Below are 25,838 nucleotides of genomic sequence, written 5' to 3'. Positions count from 1 at the left end.
TATATATATAATATAATGAATAGAGCACCAGCTAGCAATGTTTTTATTGCGAGTGCTCACTAGGAAGCAGAACTCTCGGCAATCACGTTGTGGCAGAATAGATCTGCCCCTCTTTACATGATTCCAGACTATTTCTCCTCCAAATATTAGCATTGAGAACATACTAGGGATCAGGTTGTATGGTGGACCATGGAGCTGTGGGCCCTGGAAAGAGGATAGTAACCCTATTGATACATTTGGACATAGGGGCAGGGTGGCAAGTGTTTCCGAGCTGCACTTATTTAAATATTTTGGGCCACTATCTGAAGGTTCTTTGTGTTTTAAATGCACTACCAAATATAGCCACCGGGGTATCTAGAACAACCAGGACTTTAGGCAGCATTTGTATGATGACTGCTCCATTATGTGCTCCTTTTCTGTGTATTTTCTTTGTGTTTTGGAAAGGACTAGATTCAGAGTCTTATAAAAATATATATTATATATTTATATATAATGAATCATTAAATATATTATTATTATTTAAGTTTGACACTTCATGGGATGGAAATCAATAAAGTGATAAATAAAATAAAGATGGAAATAAGCAAGTGTTAAGGCAGTAGTTCAAACAGCACTACGCTGTGTCAATTATTTCATTGCTCAATAGGACCCCGGAGCTGTGGTACGGCTTGTCCCTCTAGCACTGAAAGGGTAACAATCATTCGTAGTGGGGGCCGGTCACCAGTTTATTTGAACACATTCATTTCTGTTTTCATTCCTTTGAGTGATTTTACACGTCGTTGCATTCTTTTTTTATTCATACGGTTATGACCTCTCTGTAACACAGGGCTTCCAGCGCATTATTATTATAATTAGGCAGTTTGATCCCACCATCAAATTTTATTTCCCAAATCTGATATTTTGTTTTGTCGTCTGACACTGATGAGGTTTCATGGAAATAAACTGCGACTACGGAAAAGTCCTCAATGCGTTACCATCACAGAGACTAAAAAGACATTTATATCAGCACTGATAGATTAAAATAAGTAAAACGAATGCTCTGTAATCCCAGCTTGTCTGTATACCGTGACAGTAGCCATGTTAACTGCCTGTTCCCAACATCTGCATGATTATCCCCCATCAGGTATCCCCTCGTGCTAAGTTGCTGATTGTTGCTGATTGGTTCAGGCAGCCTTTGTAAAGAGGAAGGGCAGGAGAAGGTAGTAAACTTCAGAACAGGAAATTTATTCGATAATGCTGGCTCTGCCACAGGCTGCCTTCCATATGGTGGACTCTTACACTAAGTTAGCACCAAAAACAAATGCACGGATCGACAAATAAAAAGCGCAAGCTATGGGTTTTAGTAAATTAATATAGTTAGGCTAATGGCTGAAGCAGCGACAGACCCCACTAAGGTCCTGAATTTTAGCTTAAGACACGTTAGTAAAACAGCCTCACCGGAGGTAGAGAAAATGGGACTATTACCGTGATCTTATACAACATGGCGGGATATGCAGCTCTAGCGATACATGGCTGTATAACAGAAACTGTATTAAAATAGCAAATTCCATTTACATGCAAACTAATGTTACAGTTAATAATGTTCAAGGCTTATCTAACGCTGCTGAAAGGAAAACATGTTTATTGTCTTCTTCAGCTATGAAATAAATATGAAGCTATAAAGCTGAGTAGAATAGAGAAGCGTGATTAATGATGTTGTTTTCCATATTTATTTCTCATGTTGAAATCAATAAAAAGCGAAGGGTAACAGCTGCATACTTTATAGACACAAAGGCTTCTCAATAACGCTGCCAAGGACCAGAGTACCTCCGATAAAAGACAAAACTCTAACCATCTGCCGAGAGGTCAACAGTAAAAAAAAAAGCAGAAATTGCTGGCTTGGGGTGCCCTGCGCACACAGTCCTGTTCATTTTTAGAGGTGCTGTTCCACTTAGATAGAGCATTGAGTTCTCTAGTATGGTAAATTAATCTCTACGGGATCTATCATTTTATTCTTCAGTCTGAAGATTTCATTACATAAAATCAACATAAAAATGTATCTAAGCTTTTTTTTAATGTTTTTATAGCAACAACCCATCAATGCTTTTGTGTCGCGTGAAAAAAAATTACGAACAAGGCCAAATTTGTTATGATAAAAGAATCATTTCCACAATCAGCAGTACTAGGAATAATGCTTTGTGTGTTACATTTAGTAAAGTGTTACATTCAGCAGAGAAGGTGCGGAATAACTTTTATTAACAGCACCTGCTTTATTTTACATTACTTTGTGGTATTGTACATATATACACAGGGCCGGCCCGACAATGGAGCCGAGTGGGGCAACCGCTCCAGGCGGCACTTTTGAAGGGGCGACACTTTTTTTAAAAAGAGAAAGACAGAGAAAGGGGCGTGAGTGGTTTTCGCTTACCAAGCTGTCAGTACCCGCTCGGCGCCCCTCTCTCTCTCTCTCTCCTCTGCAGCGAGTCTCCCTGTTCGGTCTCGGTGCCGGCTTGTAATGCTGAATGCCGGAAGATTTCCTCATAGCCGGCACCGAGACCGAACAGGGAGACTCACCGCGGCAGGGACGGAGGGAGAGGAAGGGTAGATAATGGGGGGGGCGGCATTTTAAAATTCGCCCCAGGCGGCATTTTGCGTTCGGCCGGCCCTGTATATACATATGTGCCATTTCTCTCACATTTGGGGTCTTGGTAGTATTGACCATTATTATTGTTGTTTTCACTTTTTTGTATTGTTCTTATTCTGTGGGTGACATTTTCTCTACATATTGGGACATAAATCACAATGCACTCTGGGTTATTGCCGAGAGCCCCTGATACAGCAGGGGCATGGGTTTGATGCCCTGCTAAAGCCTTGTTGTATTATTGTCAGGCCTATCTTGCAGTAGACTTGGACTACATGGAAATCTGCTAATACACTATATGGCCAAATATCGGTACCAGGTGATGGGCTGGCAAGGAGGGCTGAGGGCTATTGGCCCCTGGGCTGCTCTACGGTCCACTGCATCAAATTTTTCTGTTCTGTTTGATGTCCAGATCCTTTCTGTGATCCTTTTATTGGGCTTCTGTGGATTCCATTTGTGTAAGAATGTTTTTGACAGGACTTGATGGTGCGCATTGAGCACGTTTTCTGCCAAATGTGTTCTGCTGCCTTATCTCCTGCCACATGGCTGTACCTGCCCCCCCGCGATGAATGGTGCATCAAGAGTTTTAGACATCATTTACACTCTAACTGGAACCTTTCATGCCCCTTTTATAGCTTTTTCTGTGTAGCTCCTATAGGTGTGCTGGACAAGAGCATGCACTGACCTCACGTCGTCATCCGTCCCTCACATACGTTATCTTTGCTGCCTCGAGATACATACGAGCTTTAGGGACTTAACATCATTGTGTAGTAGGTACGACAGCCAAACCAAATAGGTGAAGAAAGTACAACAAAACAAAAACAGGGATATTTATATGTGATCACCTCATACAAATAATAAATAGCCCACAAACCTGTAATGGGAGATTTATCTGGTCATTTTGATGAAACATTCACCCTACTAAATGTAAATTTTTCAGCAAACCTGATTTATAAAGTATACATAAAACACTTGTGGACGAATAAAGAAAAAAAAAGTACAACTGGCCAGGTTTTGTTAATCTGTACAAAAGATTTATTACAGTAAAAAGTAAAAGCCAACCCTTATGTTCAACTCATCAAACTCAGGATGAATTAACTTTTTTTTAGTTTTTTTTTTAAGCTAAATTCATAACGTGTATAAAAATTCCCTTTCAAAGAATTGTCACATTAATCTTTGCAACATTTCTTATTAAAGAAAGGGATGCGTTCTGTATTCCATCACAGAAGCAGCTTACAGTAGAAAGATTTCGATAGATTTAATATTAGATTTCAAGGAAATATGGCCTGCGAGGAATGCTGTCCTCTTCGCTTCTACTGTGATGGACGATTCAAGATGGAGGTCACAATCCATATCGGGCTTTGGGATCTTAACCCCTTAAGGACAATGGGCGGTCCCTAAACCCATTGAAAACAATGCACTTTGAGCCCGTACATGCACAGGCTTTGTCATTAAGGGGTTAATATACATCTCTTATTAGTATTCACCACAATGGCGGGAGAGGACCTTGAATGGCATTTAGACACTTCTTGTTGTCCATGTGCTAATGACAAAAATAGTTCAAATTTTTTTAGCCTTTTATGCTTTTCAGAGACAAAAGACCACCTAAAACGTCTACAGTTTGTTGTCAGTCTTTGTTGTTAAGTCATTTGAGTTCAAAGATATAAAATGCCGAATTTGGAATGAAGTCGCAGTGCGACTTTAAATCCCATCTTTTTTTTTTTAATTTTTAATGCGGAGGAGAGAGAGGGTGCGGCCCGCGTAAGCTCGGCAGCCAGGGCAACCGATCTTAAGCAGGCCGCACCTCGAGCCCTGCTACAACAAGAGCCCTGCTACTTACCTGTGGGAGGGTCTTCTGTACTGCATAGAGGAAGCGGAACCTAGCAGAGTTCACGTGACATCACATGACTCTGCTCCAGTCCTGCTTCCTCTGTGCAGTACCAGAGAACGCAGACGGAGGCCGCGCCCTCTGCTGAAGTCTGTGAGCGGCATCGAGGAGCTGCAGTGCAGGTAAGGGGGTGGGGAGGGTGTTTGAATGAGTATGCGTGATTGAGGAAATTAATCTGTGAATGAATGAGTATATGAATGAATGAGTGTTTGTGTGTGTGATAGCATGGATGTGTAAGTGCTGGAACCTAGGCATGATGGGACTGTGATTGCTGTTAGCAATCACACTGCTATCATGCCAAGTCAGCCAGCACATGCTGAAACCTAGCTAGCTGCCCCCCTTGTGTATTGATGCTGCCAGCAGTATGGGGTCCGCACATCACTTACAGCCACCCTGTACCAGCATGTACTGGCTGACTTGGCATGATAGGAGTGTGATTGCTAACAGCAATCACAGTCCCATCATGCCTAGGTTCCAGCATTTACTGGTTGGATGTGTAAGTGCTGGAACCTAGGCATGATGGGACTTTGATTGCTGTTAGCAATCACACTCCTATCATGCCAAGTCAACCAGTACATGCTGAAACCTAGCTAGCAGAGCCTGTCCTAGGGTGTGTGTTTGGGTGTCAGTGTGTCAGAGCCTGTCCTGGTGTGTGTGTGTTTGGATGTGGGTGTGGCAGAGCCTGTCCTGATGTGTGTGGTTGTCTGTGTAGCAGAGCCTGTCCTGGTGTGAGTGTTTGGTTGTCGGTGTGGCAGAGCCTGTCCTGGTGTGTGTGTCTGTGTAACAGAGCCTGTCCTGGTGTGTGTGTGTTTGGTTGTCGGTGTGGCAGAGCCTGTCCTGGTGTGTGTGTCTGGGTGTCGGTGTGACAGAGCCTGTGTTGGTGTGTGTGTTTGGTCATCTGTTTCCTGGCACTTAACTTACAGTAGGAATTATTTAATTTATATTTATCCAGAGATAAAATGCCCTCCTGAAGTTGTAGTGACTTCAGGGGACAAAACGTTCAAGGCCCTGAAATCATTTAGTGGAAAAGTTATTTATTGTGTTATAATATTTATTTCAAGGATTAGTCGCACTCAATTGTGGCTTCAGGCTTCCCATATTGAATGATCAAGTATTATTTTAGCCCAATAACAAAAGTATAATTCCATAGCACATTACGTTTGGAAATTATGAATGCCCTCCCAGTTTAACTGTGGTATCTTGTGTGCCCCCCCTATATATTGTTTCTAGAGTCGCCACTGTATACATTATAAAGAATTTCTACTCAGTATTGATGCAGCTAAGAGGGGTGACCACATGCCCAGGTATTATATTTTGGGACCTATCCCGCATCCTCGGCGACTCGGTTTGGGGACAATACACTGTCCTGGAATAAATATTTGCGGATCACAATGGAGAGACATCTGAGCAGCGAGGAGCGCCAAGAACATCCACACACGGCTGATCAATTAGCTATATATAATACATGAGTCTTGTTCAGACTAACATTATGTTAAACCCCTGCGCAAGAAGAGATGAGCGGATCCGCGCCGAATGATGCAGAGCTGGGCGCTTCCAGTTCCACCAGTTGATTAGTGATGTGTCTTCGTGGCACTTTGTGGCAGCGATCTTTGCCCCCGCTGAGCGTTTGGAGAATATGGTGGAGCTGAATAAAATCAGACTTTGATGAGTTGACAAGCACTAAGCTACATCAATCTGTCAGTACCATCATGATTTATTTTATTGCCTAGCGCATGAAATCCAAATTTGAGATAAATGATGTCCACACATGTATTTAAGCTTAAAGTTAAGCACCAGAGCAATTTATGATACTTATACAGCCATGTTAATGGATTATTGTGGATTAAAATCAAAAAGCCATTTCAGGTTTATGTTATATATAAGCACATGCGTCTTAACTTCAAATAAAATATATATTTAAAACGTTTATTATAAACAGCTTTTTGAAAGGGGCCCCTGGACTGGAAACGATTGCCTGCCACAAGTAGGATATTAGTGAGCAGATGTATAAAACGGACGTGCAATAAAAATAGTTCCAGTATTTCGTTTTAATTAGATAAACCATTTAACATTTTTTTATCCATTGCCCACGTGGACCTGTTATAATGTGTCCTTTCTTCTTACAAATTCTCAGTTAAACATCTTTAGCGTTCAGTGCTGGGGAACCCGACGTCTTAAAACATAATTGCAAGTCAAATATTTTAGGAATCTGGAAGTGAACCAAAGATCAGGGGGTGTCTGTCCTGCAACCCACCTACTTCACGGTGCATTAGATACGGCTTCCCTTGGCTATTTCCCAGTAATCAGGATTCACCCATCAGCCAGACCCCACCAAAGCCACACTCTGTCCCTGAAACACAAAACGTAGTCACGCTATTGCTATGACACCACCATGGCTCAAAAGCCATTCGATATATATATATATATATATATATATATATATATGCGCAATATGGACAAAAGTATTGGGACACTCACAATTATTGAGTTCAGGTGTTTCCAGCAGAACCATTGCCACAGGTCTATAAGATCAAGCACCTAGCCATGCAGTCTGCATTTACAAACATTTGTAAAAAGTCAGTTCATGAAATTTCCTCCCTGCTAGATATTCCACGACCAACTGTAAAGTTGAAGGGTTTACAAACAGCAGCAGCTCATCCACTAAGCGGAAATCCACGTAAAGTCACAGAGCAGGGCCATCGAGTGCTGAGGCGCATGGTGCGTAAAAGTCGCCAACGCGCGGCTGATTCCATAGCTGAAGAGTTCCAAACTTATCCTGGCATTAATATCAGAACATGGGCTTCCATGGCCGAACAGCTGCAGCAAACCTCACACCACCAAGTAAAATGTCAAGCGTCGGATTAAGTGGTGTAAAGCACTGGACTGGAAGCAATGGAAACGTGTTCTGTGGAGTGACGGATCTCTCTTCTTTGTTGGACCGTGTGATGGGAGAGTCTGGGTTTGGCGAATGCCAGGAGAACGTTACCTGCCTGACTACATTGTGCCAACTATAATGTTTGGTGGAGGAGGGATAATGGTCTGGGGCTGTTTTTCCAGGGTTGAGCCCCTTACTTACAGAGAAAGGAAATATTAATGCTTCAGCGAGACAATGCTATGCTTCCAAGTTTGTGGTGTCAGTTAGGGGAAGACACGGTTGGATGAACATCGAACACCTTTGGGATGAACTGGAACTGAGATTGTGAGCCAGGCCAAAATCAGTGCCTGACCTCACAAACGCTCTTCTGGAAGAATGTGCAAAAAATCCCACCGAAACTCCCCAAAATCATGTGGAAATCCTTCCCAGAAGAGTTAAAACTGCAAATGAAAGTCTATGTTTAGAATGCAATGTTATCAAAGTCCATTTTTGTGTAATGGTCAGGTGTCCAAATACATATATATAAAATATTAGTTACATATATACCGTATTTGCTCGATTATAAGACAAGGTTTTTTTCCCGAGAAAATGCTCTGAAAAATACCCCTCGTCTTATAATCGGGGTCGTCTTATAATCAGACCTCAAATACGTCTGATTATGAGACGACTAAGATCCAGATCCCCCTTAGCTGCAGGGGACCTGGATCCTCCTGTCTGCCCCCGCCCCACTTACCGGTACTTCTGAGTCCCCGGTGTGTAGCTGGGGCAGCGTGTGCCGCACCGGTGCGGGGAACTCTGATCTCTGACAGCCGGCGAAGGTCTGCGCAATGGACGCAGACAACCCCCGCTGCTAGCCACAACTCCTTCTGGCTGCAGCATTAGTGCATGGGATCTACACGCTGCCCCGGCTACATGACAGGGAAGTCAGAAGCACCGGTAAGTTTGGGGGGGGGGGGCGGAGGAGTGTTAAATGGGGGCATAAGGCATTTCTAGAGGCAGAGTGCTCTGTGAAATGCCTTTTAACCCCCTTAATGCCACTCTGCCTCCAGAAATGCCTTTTTAACCCTCTATACGCCACTCTGCCTCCTGAATGCCTTAAACCTACCTATATGCCACTCTTCCCCATAATATGCCTTTTAACCCTCTAAGTGCCAGAGTGGCATATAGGGGTATAAGGCATTTCTGGAGGCAGAGTGGCACATAGGGGGTCAAAAGGCATATCATGGGGCACAGTGGCATATAGGGTTAAAAGGCATATCATGGAGCACAGTGGCATTTAGAGGGTTAAAAGGCATATCAAGGGGCACAGTGACATTTAGAGGGTTAAAAGGCATATCATGGGACACAGTGGCATATAGGGGGTATAAGGCATTTCTGGGGCAGCTGTGCATAACTGGGGGGCAGGATGGAAAATAGAAGGAAAAAAAACCAAAATATTTTTCTCAATCATAGCTTTTATAAAAATAAAAAAAATAAAAAGTTTATCCTATAGGGTCGTCTTATATTCAGGCTTTTTCTTTTTTCCTAAATTAATATTCAGATTTGGGGGGTCGTCTTATAATCAGGGTCGTCTTATAATCGAGAAAATACGGTATACATATATATATATATATATATATATATATATATATATATATATGTAACTACTATTTTTTTATATAGTTGAATATACCTCAAAGACACAGACTACAAATCTTTAACATTTGGCCCGGAGTCTCTGGGTAAAGCCATGTTTCCCTGGGTGAGTTTCTTCTTTATCGTGGGTGGGAAGCACTGTTTGGCCCACTTCATCTAAACGGGACGTTCCCAGGTATGCTGGGATTCAGCATTCAGTGCTATTCTACTGGCAGACTTTAGTTGCGAATATAAGTTTGTATTTGTTGATTGTAGTCACTATGGTTGAGAAAGCGTTGGTGGTATTTTATGTCACGTGCATTTGGTCATATTCTGCATACGGATTAAACAGCTTTACTAGAAGAAAAGAAATTCCCAAAAAACAAAAATCTTTCTTTTACCAATATTTTCCTTGTCCAAGAACCTTAAATTTCTTTTTAATAAAAAGCCTGGTGATGAACCCATGGCTCATATTCAGCCGTTTTTATATGAGGGAGCTTAAACAAAAATCCCTTTAATATATTGTCATGGACTCAATATAGAAATGAAAACCAACAATGTATCCATCTCACTCATTCCATTCTTCGTTCAGCTAAATTTCAGAACTACTCAATACAAAGCACAGGGAACATATTCAAAATGAGAATGAATTCTATAGGGTCAGAGGCATAGATGTTGTATAAGAAAGTATTACTTCACTGATAATGTAGTGAATACATGGAATCACCTTCCGAGTGGCAGGGTGGAGGTTGAATGTGCTGTTCTACATCCGCTGCTAAACGTAACATCTTCCTAACTAAACGTTGCATTAGAAACACTCCTGTAATCATGCCTACCAAGAACCTTCCGGAACTCTTTATTCTGGTAAGATTTTGCCATATGCTATTTTTTACCGGGAACACTTGTCACCTGACTTAAAAGCACACTGTGATTGGTTGCCTCTTTAGGAACTGGAACTGCTTCTTAAAAGTCTGTTTCAAGGTTTAATAACTTAAAAATAGAGATAAGAATACATTGACATTTCTGATGAGGTTTATTTGTGTAATGAGCTATAAATTATCCAAGTGGAACAGCACCTTTAAAAACAATCTAAAGCCTATAAGAACCCACTACAGATTCATAAATACGTTGAGTTCATGGTAGATGACCAAGAATGAACAATCATTATCTGCCGTAAAAAGGCCCATTTACAGGACGGCCATCCATCCTCCTACTTTTACAGTCAACCTGGTTCTTTTAGATAACAATAGGGCCACTTCAAATATTATCACAAACATTTTATGTTTTATATTACTATAAAATATGTATTTTTTTCACTGATGCTTTTGAAAGTATATTACATTAATATATTATTCCATATTAGATCCATCTACTTTAATAAAGTCTTTTTTGTTTTCTTACAGACCATTTCTTGAATTTGGGTCAAACACTATAAAACATGTATGTTCCATTAGAGCTGTGTTTTATGTCACTCCGTAAAAAAAAAATAAAAAAAAATGGAAATTTGCTGTTGATAAGCCGCACTGTTTGTTGTCATCAATTTTAATGTTCATTTTCTGGAACACCCGTCCAAAGCATTACGACGTCTGGCAAAAGTTCCTTCACAAGATGTGATTTCTCTTTCATCAGGTTATTTTCTTGGCAAAGGAGGTTTGATGCTTGATGGAAACACTTGAAATTTAGATAACCTCGTTTCCAATCCATTAATTTTTTAGAAGAGATCGTGAATTTTCAATGCGGAGTTTAAGAACTAAAACATCTCCTCTACCTTCCCACTCAGCAGAATGTAACACCAGGTTGGGTTGTTGATTCTAATGCTCTTGGTGGTAAAAATCAAATTTAGCAACCCGTCAGCCTGCCCGACTACCTCTGTGTGCATTACGAAGGGCCATCCGATTTAATGTCTTCTGCAAGAATGGCTGAGCTGGTCCTGCATTTTTATATGTATAAATATATATATATATATATATATATATATAGTAAAATGAGTGTAATCGGACCGCGCGAGCTAAATATTGAAGGAAAAGCTTGCGATGGCTGGGCCGTCATAATGCATGATGTGCAGCTCGTGCAAAAGCCTGATGTAGCAGAACATAAGATTGAAAAAGATCCATCTTGTAAACTATTTTAAGTGTGCATGTTGACCTTGTATTCCCCATGAAAAGACATATAGCTGTTATCAGGGGCAAGCAGTGATAACCAGTAGATGTTCCTGAAGAACCAGCAGGAACTTTACATTTGCGTGCTGTCCATTCCGCAGAATCTACATTTGGATGTGTTTTGGTGAACACAGCCGTCTACTTCTTGTCTTGCTTTTTCTTGTTCTTCTGTCTTCTTTCTTGGTCAACTTCTGCCCGCTGTCCTGGCCTCTTGTGAGTTCTTTCACAAAAGGTTAGAGCAACGGTGCGTCCCACAAGAACGGCCTCTCCCCATTCCTCCAATTGGGATAGAGGGTGCGTGGAAGAGCTCCAGGAGGCCTGGTTAATAGAGCTGAGAAGCAGACCAACAAAGAAGACAAAAGAAAAAGAAGACAAAGAAGCAGAGCTGCGGGAAAAAAGACAGGGACACCGAAACACTTGGCAGAGAAGGTTGGAAGATATTGTGAGAGAACGTGAGGTGTGAGAGAGTGAATGAGGATTAGTGACAACAAATTTAGTTTCCAAATGGAAAAAGCCCTCCAATTTTTTCCTGATCTGAAAGTGCAGGAAACAAAACTGAAATTGAATGACCCAACAGCCACATCTGGCCCCCAATAACACGGAGGCGGTAGGAACCCTGAAAGAGTCCAATTCCTGCCTCACCCAGCTATATTTGTAAGGTTTACAAGTACGATGGTGTATGATATACAGTCGATAAGGTCCTGAGTCACTGTTAATAAAAAAAAATTTGACAAAATAAATTGAGAAGAATTGGGCAGAGGCTATAATGCCACCCTGCCTAAAGCCCCTTTGAGTCTTGATGAGGTGCTTGCGTAGTATGTGTTCGGGGAAGTAAAATAATACGACCAGTCTACAAACACCTAAGTCAATCATTGTTTTGCTTTTCTTTTAATAAGAAGTTGAATTCAGATTTAAAAACACAGTGTAAGCTATTAAATTAATAACAAGTTCAAGTATGGCGATGACAACAGGTCAAAACACGAACAAAACATTTCTCAATTGTGCCGAACAGTAAAATACAACGTTGCGCAGGACCAGGTACCATATTGCAATTTGACAAATGAATATTTAAGACAGTGTTTCACCCGACACCTCCCAAGAGATGACATGGAACCAGTTTCTACAGGAGATGAATGTACACCGCGAGCCTCTCCGCACAATAGGTCCCTTTTCTGCACAATTTTCGTCTTGCAGATTTCACAAAGTAGAATTTATCACAGATACAGTCTCACAAAAATAATTAAAAAGAAAATAGGAGCATTTTACAGCTGCGTTCTTCCAGTATTTTATTTCCATAGATTTAGTGCGCATGGTGAGTTTGCAACGCGCTCTCCTCAATTCCACTTCCTTCGAGGGCATGTTTTCTTTGCATAGTAATCCCCAAACAATGGGGGGTACCCTCTGGCAATCCACCTCCCATCACACCCAGCCATCCAAAGATCAATGACCTCAAACTATGGGTTTAGCCACAGCTCCTCATCCGTCTCTGTGACATCAGAACAACTACCTTCCCAACACATCGTCTTGTGTACTACGCCTTCACGAAGTGCGCTTCCTTTCTTTAATACAATAGTCAATTTGTTTAACATACATTATGACCGCTGTCCGTTCTGAATCTTATTTTATTCCAAAGTTTTTAACTTAAAATGCACAACAAATAGACTAGAACAGGTAAATCCAGATTAAGCGTAAACTGTTACATTAGGGACATGAAGGTAGAAAAGAAATATGGAAACAAAAATATATTTCACCTTTTCTGTGCCATATAAATGGGATTTAAATGCTTCTCCCCACAATGGCTAATGCATTAGCTGGCATGCAGTATGCATTCTGATACGTGTATATATATATATATATATATATATTTACAAGATAAAACCCTGTGTGCAGAATGTTTTGTTTTTCCCAGATACTTAATGTGTGCGTTCTACAGATTTTCTCTCTGATCGAGTTTATAAAATGTGTCTATGGTTAATTAACTTTCCTTTTAAAAAGATGCCATGCATAAAACAGACAAGAAATCTTTACATGGAATGTGGAGATTGATTTATGAATAAAGATCTTTTTTTTTTTTATTGACTTTTATACTCATACGGCCACGGCTCACAAAAATGAAATAAACCTTTCAGACCAGAGATTATATATATATAATATATAATATATCTAGTTAAGGGAGTCTGCCTTTGCACTGCTTGTGAAATGCAAGGAAGGACAAAAGCCCCACATTTACATTTAACGGAGGTACGATTTTTGTGAACATTTAAATAAAAATAAGATCATTCCATAAGATTCTTAATTTTAACGTTTGACTAAACACTGTATTTTAGAGCTTTGAATGCTATCCATTACATTTTTTCTTTTGCAGTTAGAATCAACGGAAGCGAAGGACAGCGGGCTCACCGGATGGCGGTAAAAAAAACAAAAAAACTGCTTGCCATGGCACTGGAAGGGTTAATCTATTAACATTTTTCAGTTTTGTGAAAAGTCTACATGTGATTAAATCAGTCGGGGAAACAGAAATATTACAAACGATCAGTAACTGAATACAAAACACTGCGGCATTAAACATCAAAAATATAAAGACGACCCTGGCTGCTATCTCCATAAAGATGATATCATACAGACAGTATAAATACACATTAAATCAGCGATGATGCTTTGTTTCCCAAAATAACTCTGTGGATGTCTGATTAACAAACCCTTCTTCTTTCCCAATATTCTGGAATATTCATACCCTCAGCATTTAGCCAAAGCAGCAAAGCGTGCCCGAGACCCCCGGACACCAGTGTGAGACCGTTCAGTGCTGTCGTGTCTATATGTATATATATATATATATATCTATACATATATATATATATATATTTATATATATATATGTGTGTGTGTCCATGGTCGGCACGTCGGCCATGCAGCTGTGTTTTAGGCAGATACCTAAAGCTGCAGCAAAGGTTCTCAGTGTTGGAAGAAGATCAGTAATTTAGAAACACGTGATAGATTTGTACTCCATGTTCCATCCTTCCTTTAAACAGTCATCAGCCAAACAGCGTCCGTCCAAGAGCCCCCTAAGGGGTCACAATGCGACTTTACAGGGGCAATTGTATAACCAAGTAATTATTATTCCAGGAGAGACGATACTGAACCTTAAGAGTTAAACAGAAAGCAAGGATATGGCAATCCTGAGTTTTATCAAATGATTAAATGCTTTGACGTTTTTGGTAGAACAGGTTCAGGTAAATCACACTTTGGTGCTGATTATATAAATTAAATCAGATTGCCTTTTCCAACAGTTTTGAAGTCTAGTCCCTTATTGAGCTGTATTTATGCCGGAGCCAGCGCACAGTGAATATCCTACCTAGATCAGTGCATACACCTAATAGTGTGATTATGATGTAATACTACGTCCGATGGAGGCCTGCAACTTCCCGATCCCGAATGTCCATGTCGCAGTATAAAATAAAAATAAAAAGTGCTCCCCATTCCACATCCTCGTAACTAGTGTTAAGGAATTTAGTGTTTCCCGGGATTAGTAATCCTGCCTCGGACCAGCTCGTTATTAATGGACAGAGTGAATGGCGTCCCTAGTGAGCTCGTAGAACAGGGGTAGCCAAAAGAGATCTCTCCAGCTGGTACAGAACCACATATACCAGCGTGTGCAGTGCATTATGGGAAATACAGTTCATATACATAATGGGCAGCTGCAGATACGCCATTTGCCAGCCATTGACCTGAAAATGCCAGTCTAGCCCCGATGTGATGTCAGAGCCGCTGATAGAAATTATGGGATTACGAGGTTCCGTGGCTGTGCTGTTTTTTGTAACACACTCCATACAAACGAGCTTTTGAGTATTTCCAGCACATTAGACATGGTAGAAAAAATATGAAAAAAAAAAAATTAAAAAATTATAAACATTAAAAATAAAATAAAAATGACCACATTTATTCCCAGAGCGAGGCTACTTTTTCTCATTTCCCGTTATGTCCAAATTAGCTTTTCAGCAGGTAACGTTATAGCCTGGAGTACGTACTGAGTGACATCACCCCTAAACCCCCCCCCCCCATACATATATATATATATCACCATATAGCCAACATATATTATTCCAGTGTAAATTAACCACTTGTTACTGCAATAAAACAATAGGTATTATCCCAGGAAGCACTGATTGTCAGGGATGAGTAACCTGTAAATCGGTTCCAACTCCCATCACTTCCAGCCAACTGCCGGGAAAGATTATTCAACCCTGGATTAAAGCACAGCGAGTGCCTGTCCCGCATCCTTACAAATGTCCCCGTGGTATGAATTTATAAAGACAATGAATGCTTTTGATCACAGTTCACTAAATGACCCCGTTAAATCCTAACAATATAGTACTAATTTAATGCGATCACTAGAATATTGGTAACATTTTGGTTCCTGGCATCCTATGCATTTGCTTGCTGTAGAGGAGCCACCAAGAAAGCCATTAAAAGTCTTCTTCTGTGAAATGCATTACATGGTGTCTGTCAAGAACATAAGGCCAGTGTTTAAAACAAAGTCAAGCAGAACAAAAACAAATGTACAAAAATTTAAAAAAAAATAAGAATAAAATAAAAATCTGTTTGGTGTCATTGGGATTGTTCATGAGTGCAACCAGCTTACAGGAACCCAACAGCTCTCAGTCTCCAGGCCGTCAAGGGTTAATTTCAGTTCATTGTAAGCCGTCGTGAGGTCATCGTTTATTACGACTTTATCGAAGAGGTGGCCGTACTGACTTTCCATCACTTGTGCAGAGACGGTCATTTCTTCAAAGTCTTCTTCCTAGAAAAAAAAAAAAGCAGCAGGTGAAGTTTTTTACTGTATTTTATTACCGCATTTCCTGGGGACTGATAAACGGCTTTTAGACGCGGTCTCCTCTGAATACGGTCTGGTGAGTATGATCCTGTATTCACGCGAAAAACAGCGGGAACGCACTAGGATGACCTCAGATCGCGAACCTCGTGTCCCCCACTAGGCAACGTGCTAACATCATGCTCGAGGAGGGCTGAGCTGGCCCTGTCATGTGACCTCCAGTAGCCCATCACAAAGATTGTACGAAGCGGCTCTATTACCTGTCCTCACGGAATTCATTGACTTTTCATTAGTTATAGCTTTAATTGAGTCACCTGCATTCAAGCAGGAATATCAACCAAAACGTACTGGTAGCAAAAAACACCAGTCGGCTGTCCTATTTATGGTCACATCAGGGCAGTATAGGAAGGAATCCGTTCCAGACTATGCCACTAGTGCACAGAACACAGCCATGACGCGGATGACCTTCCTGTAAGATTATTTTTTCCTAGTGCACCTTAGGGCCCTCTCAACAGTGAAGGATGTAGATGAGTGCAACAGCCTTCCAGCAGAAGTGGTAGAGGCTAATAATGTAAAGGGAAAATAAACATGCATCCAATAGGAAAAAAGCTCTACTAAATCTAAGACGGAGCCAAAGACTAATCAAGGACTCTGACGTTTATAACGCAGGACAAATGTGCAGACTAGATGGTTCTAATGGTTATTATCTGCTGTGAAATTCTAATTCTACGAAAGCAATCAGGATCTTTGAATTTGTAATATTCCCGTTATCAAATTATATGACGTTCACATTTTCTACATATGCTGCGTGTGCTATGTGCATAATGTGTGCATCCCGCCGGTATTATACACACACTTTGCGGTTTTAATATCAGCTCAGCACGGAATACAATTATCCTACACGTGTAAATGAATTGTACGATCTACATCTTGGTCTCTGAATTGTATTTTTAGTGAAACGCTCCGGTATGAATCCATTTTGGTTTCCACTTAGTTGTTTATACGTCACGCTGGCTCGTGTTAAAGTCTTGCTCCCTTGCGCTGTACGCTCCCCGTGTGTTTCAGCGAGTCCGGGGCCAGCGAGTCTCAGAACATAGCCTATTCTTTGATGCTCTTGAGCTCTTGCTGGGTTCCTGTGCCTCATTAGGACCGGCTCAATGCACCCCTGTCCACGTTAAAAATCTCTCTCTCCTGTTTTAAACTCAATCTTAATGAAAACGTAAAAAAAAATATATATATAGAACACCAAACAAGACCACACGCTGATATTATGTATACGTCTTCTATGTCAGGGTATTTTTGTAAGCCAACACAAACGAGAAGACATTTCTGGCACGGCCCCTTGTTTATAAACAGCTAGGACCAATAAAAATATGATTTGCATGGACAAACCAGCGGTCAGAGAGGGTTATAAATCACTGCGGAGGATATGACTACAGATGGGAACTTTTACTGAAGCAAGACTGGATGTATTGAGCTCCTAATGTCAACGCTCACACTTTCCTATTGGTAGTATTTATCCAGGAGGAAAGGAAGTAAAAAGCACGCAACACAAATACATTAATATTTAACCTTAAAAAAAATTAATTATTAGTGTCAAAATGAGTTATCACTCGGTAACGTCAAATTCCAACAAGCAAGGACGGGGAAAAATGGAATGCAGTTGACGCTGCGGCAACGTCAGTCAATGCAAGACAAAGAACCAGTTGAACATCGTAGAATAAACCCAACTTAAGCTTTTATATTTATGGAGTGCCAAGTTTCTTTTGCTCCTGCTGAAACGCGTTTACCCTGAACTATAGTGCTTTTCATATCACCAATAAATGCAGAAACACACAGCACCGGGAGCGAAAACCTGCTTCACACTTGGTGGAATGGGACACATTGTCTTGATGCCTCCAAGTTGTTAAATGTTTTAAAGTCTTATTCATTGGTTACTGCCTTATTGCGAGTTGAAAATCATTTTCACCTCAATGATTTAACTATTATGACAAAGAATTTCTCCTGCAAGAACCGGCCCCCTATACCGCAGAGCTCATTAGATGAAAGTCTATCTCGACGCGACTCGCTGTGCGTAGATCTTTCCAACGTCACGATTTATTCAACATCTTTTGCACATGTACACTTGCAGGAAATGGAATTTGTACAATGCTAGTTAAAGTAAGAGCTGAAATATAAATAATACATTATATTTTGAAAATAATCCTAAAAGCAATATTCTTACTGTGAAGACTTTTGTAGATCCTCTCTCGTCTTTGCTGGAAATGACCCTTGCATTCTTCCTCGTCTCTCTCAGGCGCTCAATAGATGGCGGTTTAATAAATATAACGAAAGGTTTAAATTCAGATGTCCGTAAGTGTTTTACGCTCTGCAAGGACAAGAAGGGAAAAAAAACGGAGAGAGAAAAAAAAATAATCAGATATCTGTCTGAGATTAAAATAAAAAGACATTTAGTAATAGGAAACATATTACATTTTTCAAATATGTCATAGAATGCTAACATTTCCGTTAAAAACACTTACTGTATCTGCTAACTGAGCGCTGTTATTTCAATGGTTAGAAGGCTTTTATTTCCACCTCCTCTGCCAGTCCTGGAAAGTCTGATCAGCTTGGCAGCCGCGGCCCTTACCACAGCCAGTAGGCAGATTTTTGCCCAAAGCGTACACTCTGCTTTTTGCGTTTGGTGGCAATTATATTTTTACCAGACCTACATAAACACACGGATTCCGTACTAAATCCAAAGTCAGTTTGTTCACAGTTAACCGCCGTTACTCTCTTTTAATAACAGCTATGTGGATGATGTCATTATCTGGACCCAAAGCGACATTAACAGCAGCAATGAAAATCCTGGAAATATATATTTTTTTTCCTTCTCTCGAGGTGCTTAAAAAAAATTATGTTTCATCAAGTAGACATAGATGCGCCATTTTTACTGTAAGGTTTATTTAGCGAGAAGATCATATTTTCTTTTAATGGAAATTGTCCTTTCGGCTGGAATCCTCCCAATTTAGTTTTTTTTTCTTTTTGGGGAAAAGTAGGTCAAAAAGCATGGCCTCGTTTACTCCCGTCCCTTCATCATTCTACTTCACACGGCTACCTCGGTCCCGAGCAGAACTAGCGCTCACCGCTGAATGAGGTGTGATTAAGGATTAGGAGATGTCTCACAATATTTAGGAATCCAGAGCCACGAGTAATGCATCCTATAGCTGTGGTCTTCTTTAATGTTCTAACGCAAGAAACGTTTCCAGAAGACTCCTTGTGATTCAACGTGACGCATCGCAGCCTAATCTACAAAATAACCGATACATGCCACATCTGGCATTGAACAACATTACTAAATACAGGCTCCGCTTCTTGGTCTACTTGCTGGGGAAACCTCAAGGAAAACCCTAGGACAGGGAAACATTCTGGAGTGTTGTATCAGATCCTTTTCCTGTTGTTTGTTTCAGTAAAAAAGGGTTGGACGGACATGCCAACCACAGCGAGTCACCTCAGGAGGTTCGCTCCTCACGTCATGAAAGAAATAATCAGATACAGCATGATTGTGGGGGAAAAAAAGTGTTCGTGGACCTTGATGGCTTTTTTAAAATGTAATTAAAATAAAGAAATAATATATATGCCTGTGAGAATATGCCACAAAAAATGGACTGACACGGCCAAATCCATAAAAAGTGCACAAATGGGGTAAAAAGTGTACATGCTCAGTGCCGACTTAATGGGGCAGTCCGCCGTTTTTTGCTTTAATGTAATAAATGAATGTTTACTTTGCAGCCTATGTATGCCCCCCCCCCACCACTGCTAACAGCACTTTTAGGATCAAGAAATGCAATCCACCCATAAAGACGAGTATTAAACAGCACAAGAAATCGGCACAGAACTAAAAGGCTACCAGTTATTAGTCAATGAAACCCACCAAGAGCTGTTAGCGCCCTCATATATAGAGTCCTCACCAGGGAAAGCTGGAAGAAGAGCTTGGGTTTTAATTTTCTATTGGGTTTCTATTCATTATAAAGGGCCAGCACTGGCAGGTTTTGCCAGCAAGAAGGGTTGAGCTGACCCTGTATAATGTATAAGGCAAAGAAATCTTGCTGATTTAACTATGCATTATAAAGGGCCAGTCAAGCGCTCACTGGGGTTGGACCATCATAATGTAAAGAAGTCAAGGAGCTAAACCACAACTCTCCTGCAAACTCTCCCTTTAGCGAATAAAGCCCTTAGTGAATGCAAAAAGGTGTCCACCACCTTAACCAGTTAAAATGCCACGTACTCCTCAAATCAAAACACGATAGACCTTCATCCAGTAGGTATTACTGTGTTTTTAACAAGTAGTAACAGGAATTACATTGCAGACCTGGTTACACCAGAGTTACCTGCAGCAAATGATTAGTATACTGTAGGCATCAATAAAACAGGACGAGATACGAGAAACCTCAGGATTATTTAATTATTTCTTGTATGGAGAACCAAGGCCATGTTTGGGGATTTGGACAGCGAGGACTCCAGGAACTGGAGAAATGATAAGAAAAATAAAGGTAGCTGGATTAGCTCAAGATTTAGTCTTTAGTTGGAGTTGATACATGTTATTGGATCAACATAATAAAATATGTAAAGTTCCATAAGTTATGTGAACCGCTGAGGTCTCTTGATTTTCTAGAGAAAGGACTTCTGAGGTCCCAAAAACAACTTCATCAAAAAAACTGGACAAAAAAAAGTACTGTTTCACTTTCCATAGAAAGGAATTTGGCTGGCAAGTTATTTTGCACAGAATACAACTGAATTTTATAACAGATAAGAACTATTCAGCTCAATCAGTTCTTGGTCTCGTATTATATTCAGGATCCATATGCTTATCCCATGCATGTTTAAATTCCCTCATTGTATTAACCTCTGCCACTTCTCCCACTCTTCCAGTTATCTACCACACTCTCACTAAAGTAATACCTCTTTACATTAAATAGAATACGGCAATAGTTTGAGATGTGATATATGCCTGAACCGTGTGTGTGTGTCTTGTAAAGGTCTCAAGGACCTATTCCATCCCTTGATGTGGGAGTGCTAACCTTCTCTCCACTTCCAGCAGTATTTTTGTAAATGGTTCCAATAGGGCCATAACAACCCCTGTAGTTTGTACAAGACAAACATCTTAAAAACACCCAAAGGGAGACATGGTTTAAACATTTTAAAAAATTACAAAAAAACCTGAAGGATATCTACAAATGGAATAATATGTATTTTCATCATTGCAATGCTATGTGGCAGCAGCGTTCACACACAACACCATCCAGCAGCCCCTCTCCTGCCTGCAAACACTATTGGGCAATCTCTCTCCTCCCTACACAGGTAAGGTGGTAGCCTTTGTATGAATTATTGATCACACCGGGTGGGAAATACATAAGTCCAACTATAGGGCATTTCATTTTGAGCCCCACATCACCAAGTGTCAAGGCTTCTATATGTATATTTAAAAAGTAAGAGGCTAGTAAGTTTGTCCAAACTTACAGTATTAATCCCATTGAGAGGGCAGGTCTGTGGCATATATGAGGAGGCACCGGGTATGATTCTCTCTTTCTTACATTCCAGAAAACAGCACAAGGCAGTGCCTGTTCTTAAGAAGCCCACAGTGGAATAGCGTAACGTTCAGCCTGTAGGTGAGCATTTTTTTACAGCACTGTAAAGGGGACTCCAAGGGAGTACAAAGGTCTGGATAATGATAATTTAGCCTTCAAATCTCTGTCCAACGTCTTTGGCAACTTCAACAGATACTGCTGAGTAAGTAAGACCGCTGTTACAAAAGGAGACCGACTCAAGCGGAGTCAGGTGGGCATCATAAAACTGAAGAATTGTGCTACGATAGCAATAAAAGGCTTAGTAAGACTAAATTAACAGCCTCCCAAGTGTGCTATTAGGAGGTAACCGTTTGAAAGCTTTATAAATAGAATAAGAGGATCAGCCTGGATCATGTGCGCAAGTTAAAAGTACAAAGTCCTGCTAGGTGGTCTTCCCTTCCCTATGAAGGTAAATCAGAGCTGCTAGATGCCACCGCATATAACATGAGCTGAACGGAATACAACTGTTTGTAGGCCACGTAACACAGGAAGGTAGCGCTAAAATTGTTCATATCTTTTAAGAGGGCAGGACCTAAATGACATCTGCCAGAAAAGCAAGACGTTTTGCTTAGTTTTATTTGTTTTAAGTGTTTATTACTATGAACGTGAAGTTATAATCGAACAGCCACGGGCAGGGGCGTAACTAGAAACCACCGACCACCGAGCCCCGGTGGGAAAAATTGCGGCAGCCCCCCAACTTCAACAGCTAGTCTGTGACATCATTGCCCCCACACAACATATTCAAACACACTTACACATACTAACACACACTCCATCTCACCCCACTTACACAAGTACACACGCAGGCTTTCACACACACACAAACAAGTGCAAACACAAGCTCTCACACACACACAAGTACAAACACACGCACACACACACACGCACGCACGAACACACAACCCCTGTAGTTGCGCCAGTGGCTGCGGCAACCTGGCACATTTCAAGGACAACAGGGCTTGGTTGGTCCTCCAAAAATCTGCAATTGAATTGGTAGGACTTTAAAGACTTCATGGGACATTTCAATTTCCCAGACAGCCCCATCAACAAAGAATGCATATTAAAGTTCATTTTAAACCCTTAAATAATAGTAAAAAAAAATATCTGGCATCAAAGGAAGCGCTTTCTGCACACGAGCATGAGGACGCTTCATTAGACCCCCTGGAACTACAGTATGAGCCAGAGATGGAGCTGCCTGGTTCGCACTATTAAGCTGGATATACATTTTGCAAGCCGAGGAGCTGGAGGTGGCAGAGAAAGCGGGGAAAGCATAAAGGCGATTCTGAAGAATTCTTCCATATATCTGCAATAGGAAAAATCTTAATATAAAGGAGGGACTCAACTATCCAATATATAAAATTTACTGAATTAACCCGTGTGGTTAATTTCCTTTATAGAATGGCCAGATATATCAGACAATTATTGCAACTCACAAAAAAAATCTAAATATGGAAGAAAAAAACCAAACACCATGTATCTGGTTCACCTAAAATCAGAAGTGTCTATTCTGCCCCAGAAGGACTTAAACGACCTGAAGAAGGACTCCTAACATCTGCTCCCCGCTGCTAGCTGCTGTCACTGGACGGAGGAATGTGGAAGAAAACAACTACCAGAAACGTCTGCAAAATGTAACGGAGGGGAACGATGTTCTGGATGGGTTATTCATTCCAGTCTGAGTATACTCACCGTTATTTAGCAATCACAAGAAGAGCTTCTAGCTCTGTCAAGTAAATATAGTGTATGAATCCCACTAAAATGTATCACCTGCCGCTGCTGAAAAACATCCTTTATTACATTTCAAGATGAAAAAACAAAGTGTTCTTTCCTTAAGTACTCTGGCGCTGATCAAACCGCGTGCTGTTCTCGCTGTACGACTTCACAGCGGGACACAAAACCATAAAGCGTACGAAGACCTAGCAGCAACCTTACCAGGCGCCGGGATTCCTAAACTTGGCATCTTTTTCACCTGAATCTCTACATACCTTTGCATGCAAAAAGCCCATTAACTTAAAGGCGAAACCACGTTATCATATACATTAGTGTGTGCCCCTTTAATACCGTTAGTGGGACGTTTCCACATAGGGGCCCTGCAGCGTATAGACTCTCCAACCAAGTGCTTATGTTACTTATATAAAAGTACCCCGTCTGGGTTTGGATCGTATTAATACAGAATAGGCGCACACTGCTAGAAATCAGAGACCCCACATTTAAGACACCGGTTAATTCACGCACACTCTGCTTGGAAAGCAATATTTTTCCCATTCAGTTTTCTTCACTTCACATTACATAATACAGAGCTTCTGCTCAGAGAATATATATTATATTATATATAAGAAAGACCTTTATAAAACATACTTAATAATCTGATTTCTCGGAAGACACCTCTCACTGATCGAGCTACACATTCGTCAACAGAGAAATTATCCAGGGATGGCCCATTATAATGGCTAGTGAATTCAGGGAATTGAACCCACGAGTCTCAAGCAGACTCCCACTTTAGTGAATAAACCCAAAAGTGTACATTATTTTTATTTTTTTATTTTTTTTTAAACAAATTACACATGCATTATACACAGGTTACAGTTTTGATCCAAGTTTGCTTCTTACAGCAAATGTTTGAGTTCTGTGTGGTTGAAATTCAGCATTTGCTTATGTATGTTACTCAAGCACCGATAGATATAGTGTAATTATTTGTTTGCAGTGTGTAATTTAGGTAAATTCTACTTACGTGTGGCTGGACATCCAATAGACACACTTTATTCTTTGCCAGGACAGACCGTATGGAGTCTATATTTGTGCCGTAATAATTGTTTTTATATTCGCCATATTCAATAAACCTTATAAGAATAAAAAAAGAAAAGAAAAAAAAAAAGGGGGGGGGGGAAAGGAGACCGGTTAGGTTCAGAGTAAAAAGAAAACCCTGGGTAATCCTTTCATAAAGTTAAATTAGAAACAGAAGTATTTATATGCAACATGTTATCTTTAACATGTTTTAGAAAAGAAGTTCTGCCAAGTCCTTTAGCGTGTCATTTGGGCTTTTTTTTTTTTTTTTTTTTATAAATCTTGTATTTTAAGTTTCAAAATCAGTAACACCTGCTAGTGTTACCGTTAACCAGCACAGAGCAAATACTTCAGCCTCAGAGAACACTAATAATTTCCATCACCTCTGATCTAATGCTTTGTAATAAAACAGCGGAGAAGTTAAACAATAGGAACTACTGAAATTTCATTGCACGCTGAGGTTATATTTGGCTGGGTCTGCCAACGTCTAAAGCGGGAAGCTTTCTACCTGTTGACAGAAAGAAGATGGTAGATTATCTTGCCGTAAAAGCTTAAAAACCAAAATAAGATAAGGCAAAATTTCTAACATCTGAGCTATAAAATTCTTTCCTTCCAACAAGCCTCACAAAAAGACGTGTTTTTTTACATTTTATTTATAAATGGAATTATGAATCAAACTGTGGATTTACCACATTGAACCTTATTTCAAAAACCTCACATTGGAATAACAAAAATCTGACTGCCTTTCTGATTTCGCACGCAGAACCTGATTTAAAGGGAGAGTACCGTAATCCATGTATACTATTTTTCATATTTAATAAAAACTATGATTGAGAAAAATGCATTTCTTGTTCCTCTTATTTGCCAACCTGCCCCCCCAGTTATGCACAGTTATGCACACCACTCAGCCCCCCAGACATACCAATGCCTCCCCAGCAGGGCCAGCTTTTGGGGTGTGCGACCTGTGCGACCGCACAGGGCGCCACACTTCAGGGGGCGCCGCCGCGGGGTCCGACGCTGCCGCGGGGTCCGACGCCGCCAACGTAGCGTACCGCTGCCGCCAGCAGTGTACCTAGCGGGTCATGTCCGCCGCTGGAGGAGCAGGCTCGCAAAGGGAGCGGTATCGGAGGTCTTTAACAGACCTCCGGCTCCCTTGAGTGATTTTAATCCGGTTCAAGGATCTCCCTTGAACCCGGCTTAAAATCACTCAAGGGAGCCGGAGGTCTTTAGGTACACTGCTGGCGGCAGCGGCACGCTACGTTGGCGGCGGCGGACCCTGCGGCGGCGTCGGACCCCGCGGCAGCGTCGGACCCCGCGGCGGCGCCCCCTGAAGTGTGGCGCCCTGTGCGGTCGCACAGGTCGCACACCCCAAGATACCGCTCCCTTGTGATCCGCGCGGCAACAGCTGCTGTGCGCCGGGGTTTGTTGTCAGATCCCGGCGCACAACACTGAAGCCGCGCCCACCGC

General features: G+C 41.0%; 1 protein-coding gene and 1 non-coding gene across 2 annotated transcripts in view; both read right to left on the bottom strand.

Moving 5' to 3' along the window:
- Positions 1-15,774: 15,774 nt before the first annotated feature.
- Positions 15,775-25,838, bottom strand: part of LOC149287193 (MAGUK p55 subfamily member 7) — an 86,642-nt gene continuing 76,578 nt past the window's right edge. Inside the window, exons 14-16 of the mRNA XM_089493186.1 lie at positions 24,319-24,427; positions 18,209-18,352; positions 15,775-15,954 (exon numbers count right to left, since the gene is read on the bottom strand). Coding sequence (XP_089349312.1) covers positions 15,775-15,954; positions 18,209-18,352; positions 24,319-24,427 — 433 coding nt within the window. The remainder of the gene's footprint in view (positions 15,955-18,208; positions 18,353-24,318; positions 24,428-25,838) is intronic.
- LOC149287194 (U6atac minor spliceosomal RNA) lies at positions 20,936-21,064 on the bottom strand. The gene has a single exon (XR_016277510.1). It is a non-coding gene; the product is annotated as a U6atac minor spliceosomal RNA (small nuclear RNA).

This window comes from Sceloporus occidentalis, unplaced genomic scaffold, assembly GCF_023333645.1.
Source record: "Sceloporus occidentalis isolate IW3139 unplaced genomic scaffold, rSceOcc1.0.p SCAF_63, whole genome shotgun sequence".
Lineage (NCBI taxonomy): Eukaryota > Metazoa > Chordata > Lepidosauria > Squamata > Phrynosomatidae > Sceloporus > Sceloporus occidentalis.
The sequence above is the reverse complement of the archived record's forward strand: the minus strand, read 5'-3'. Positions and strand labels throughout refer to the sequence as shown.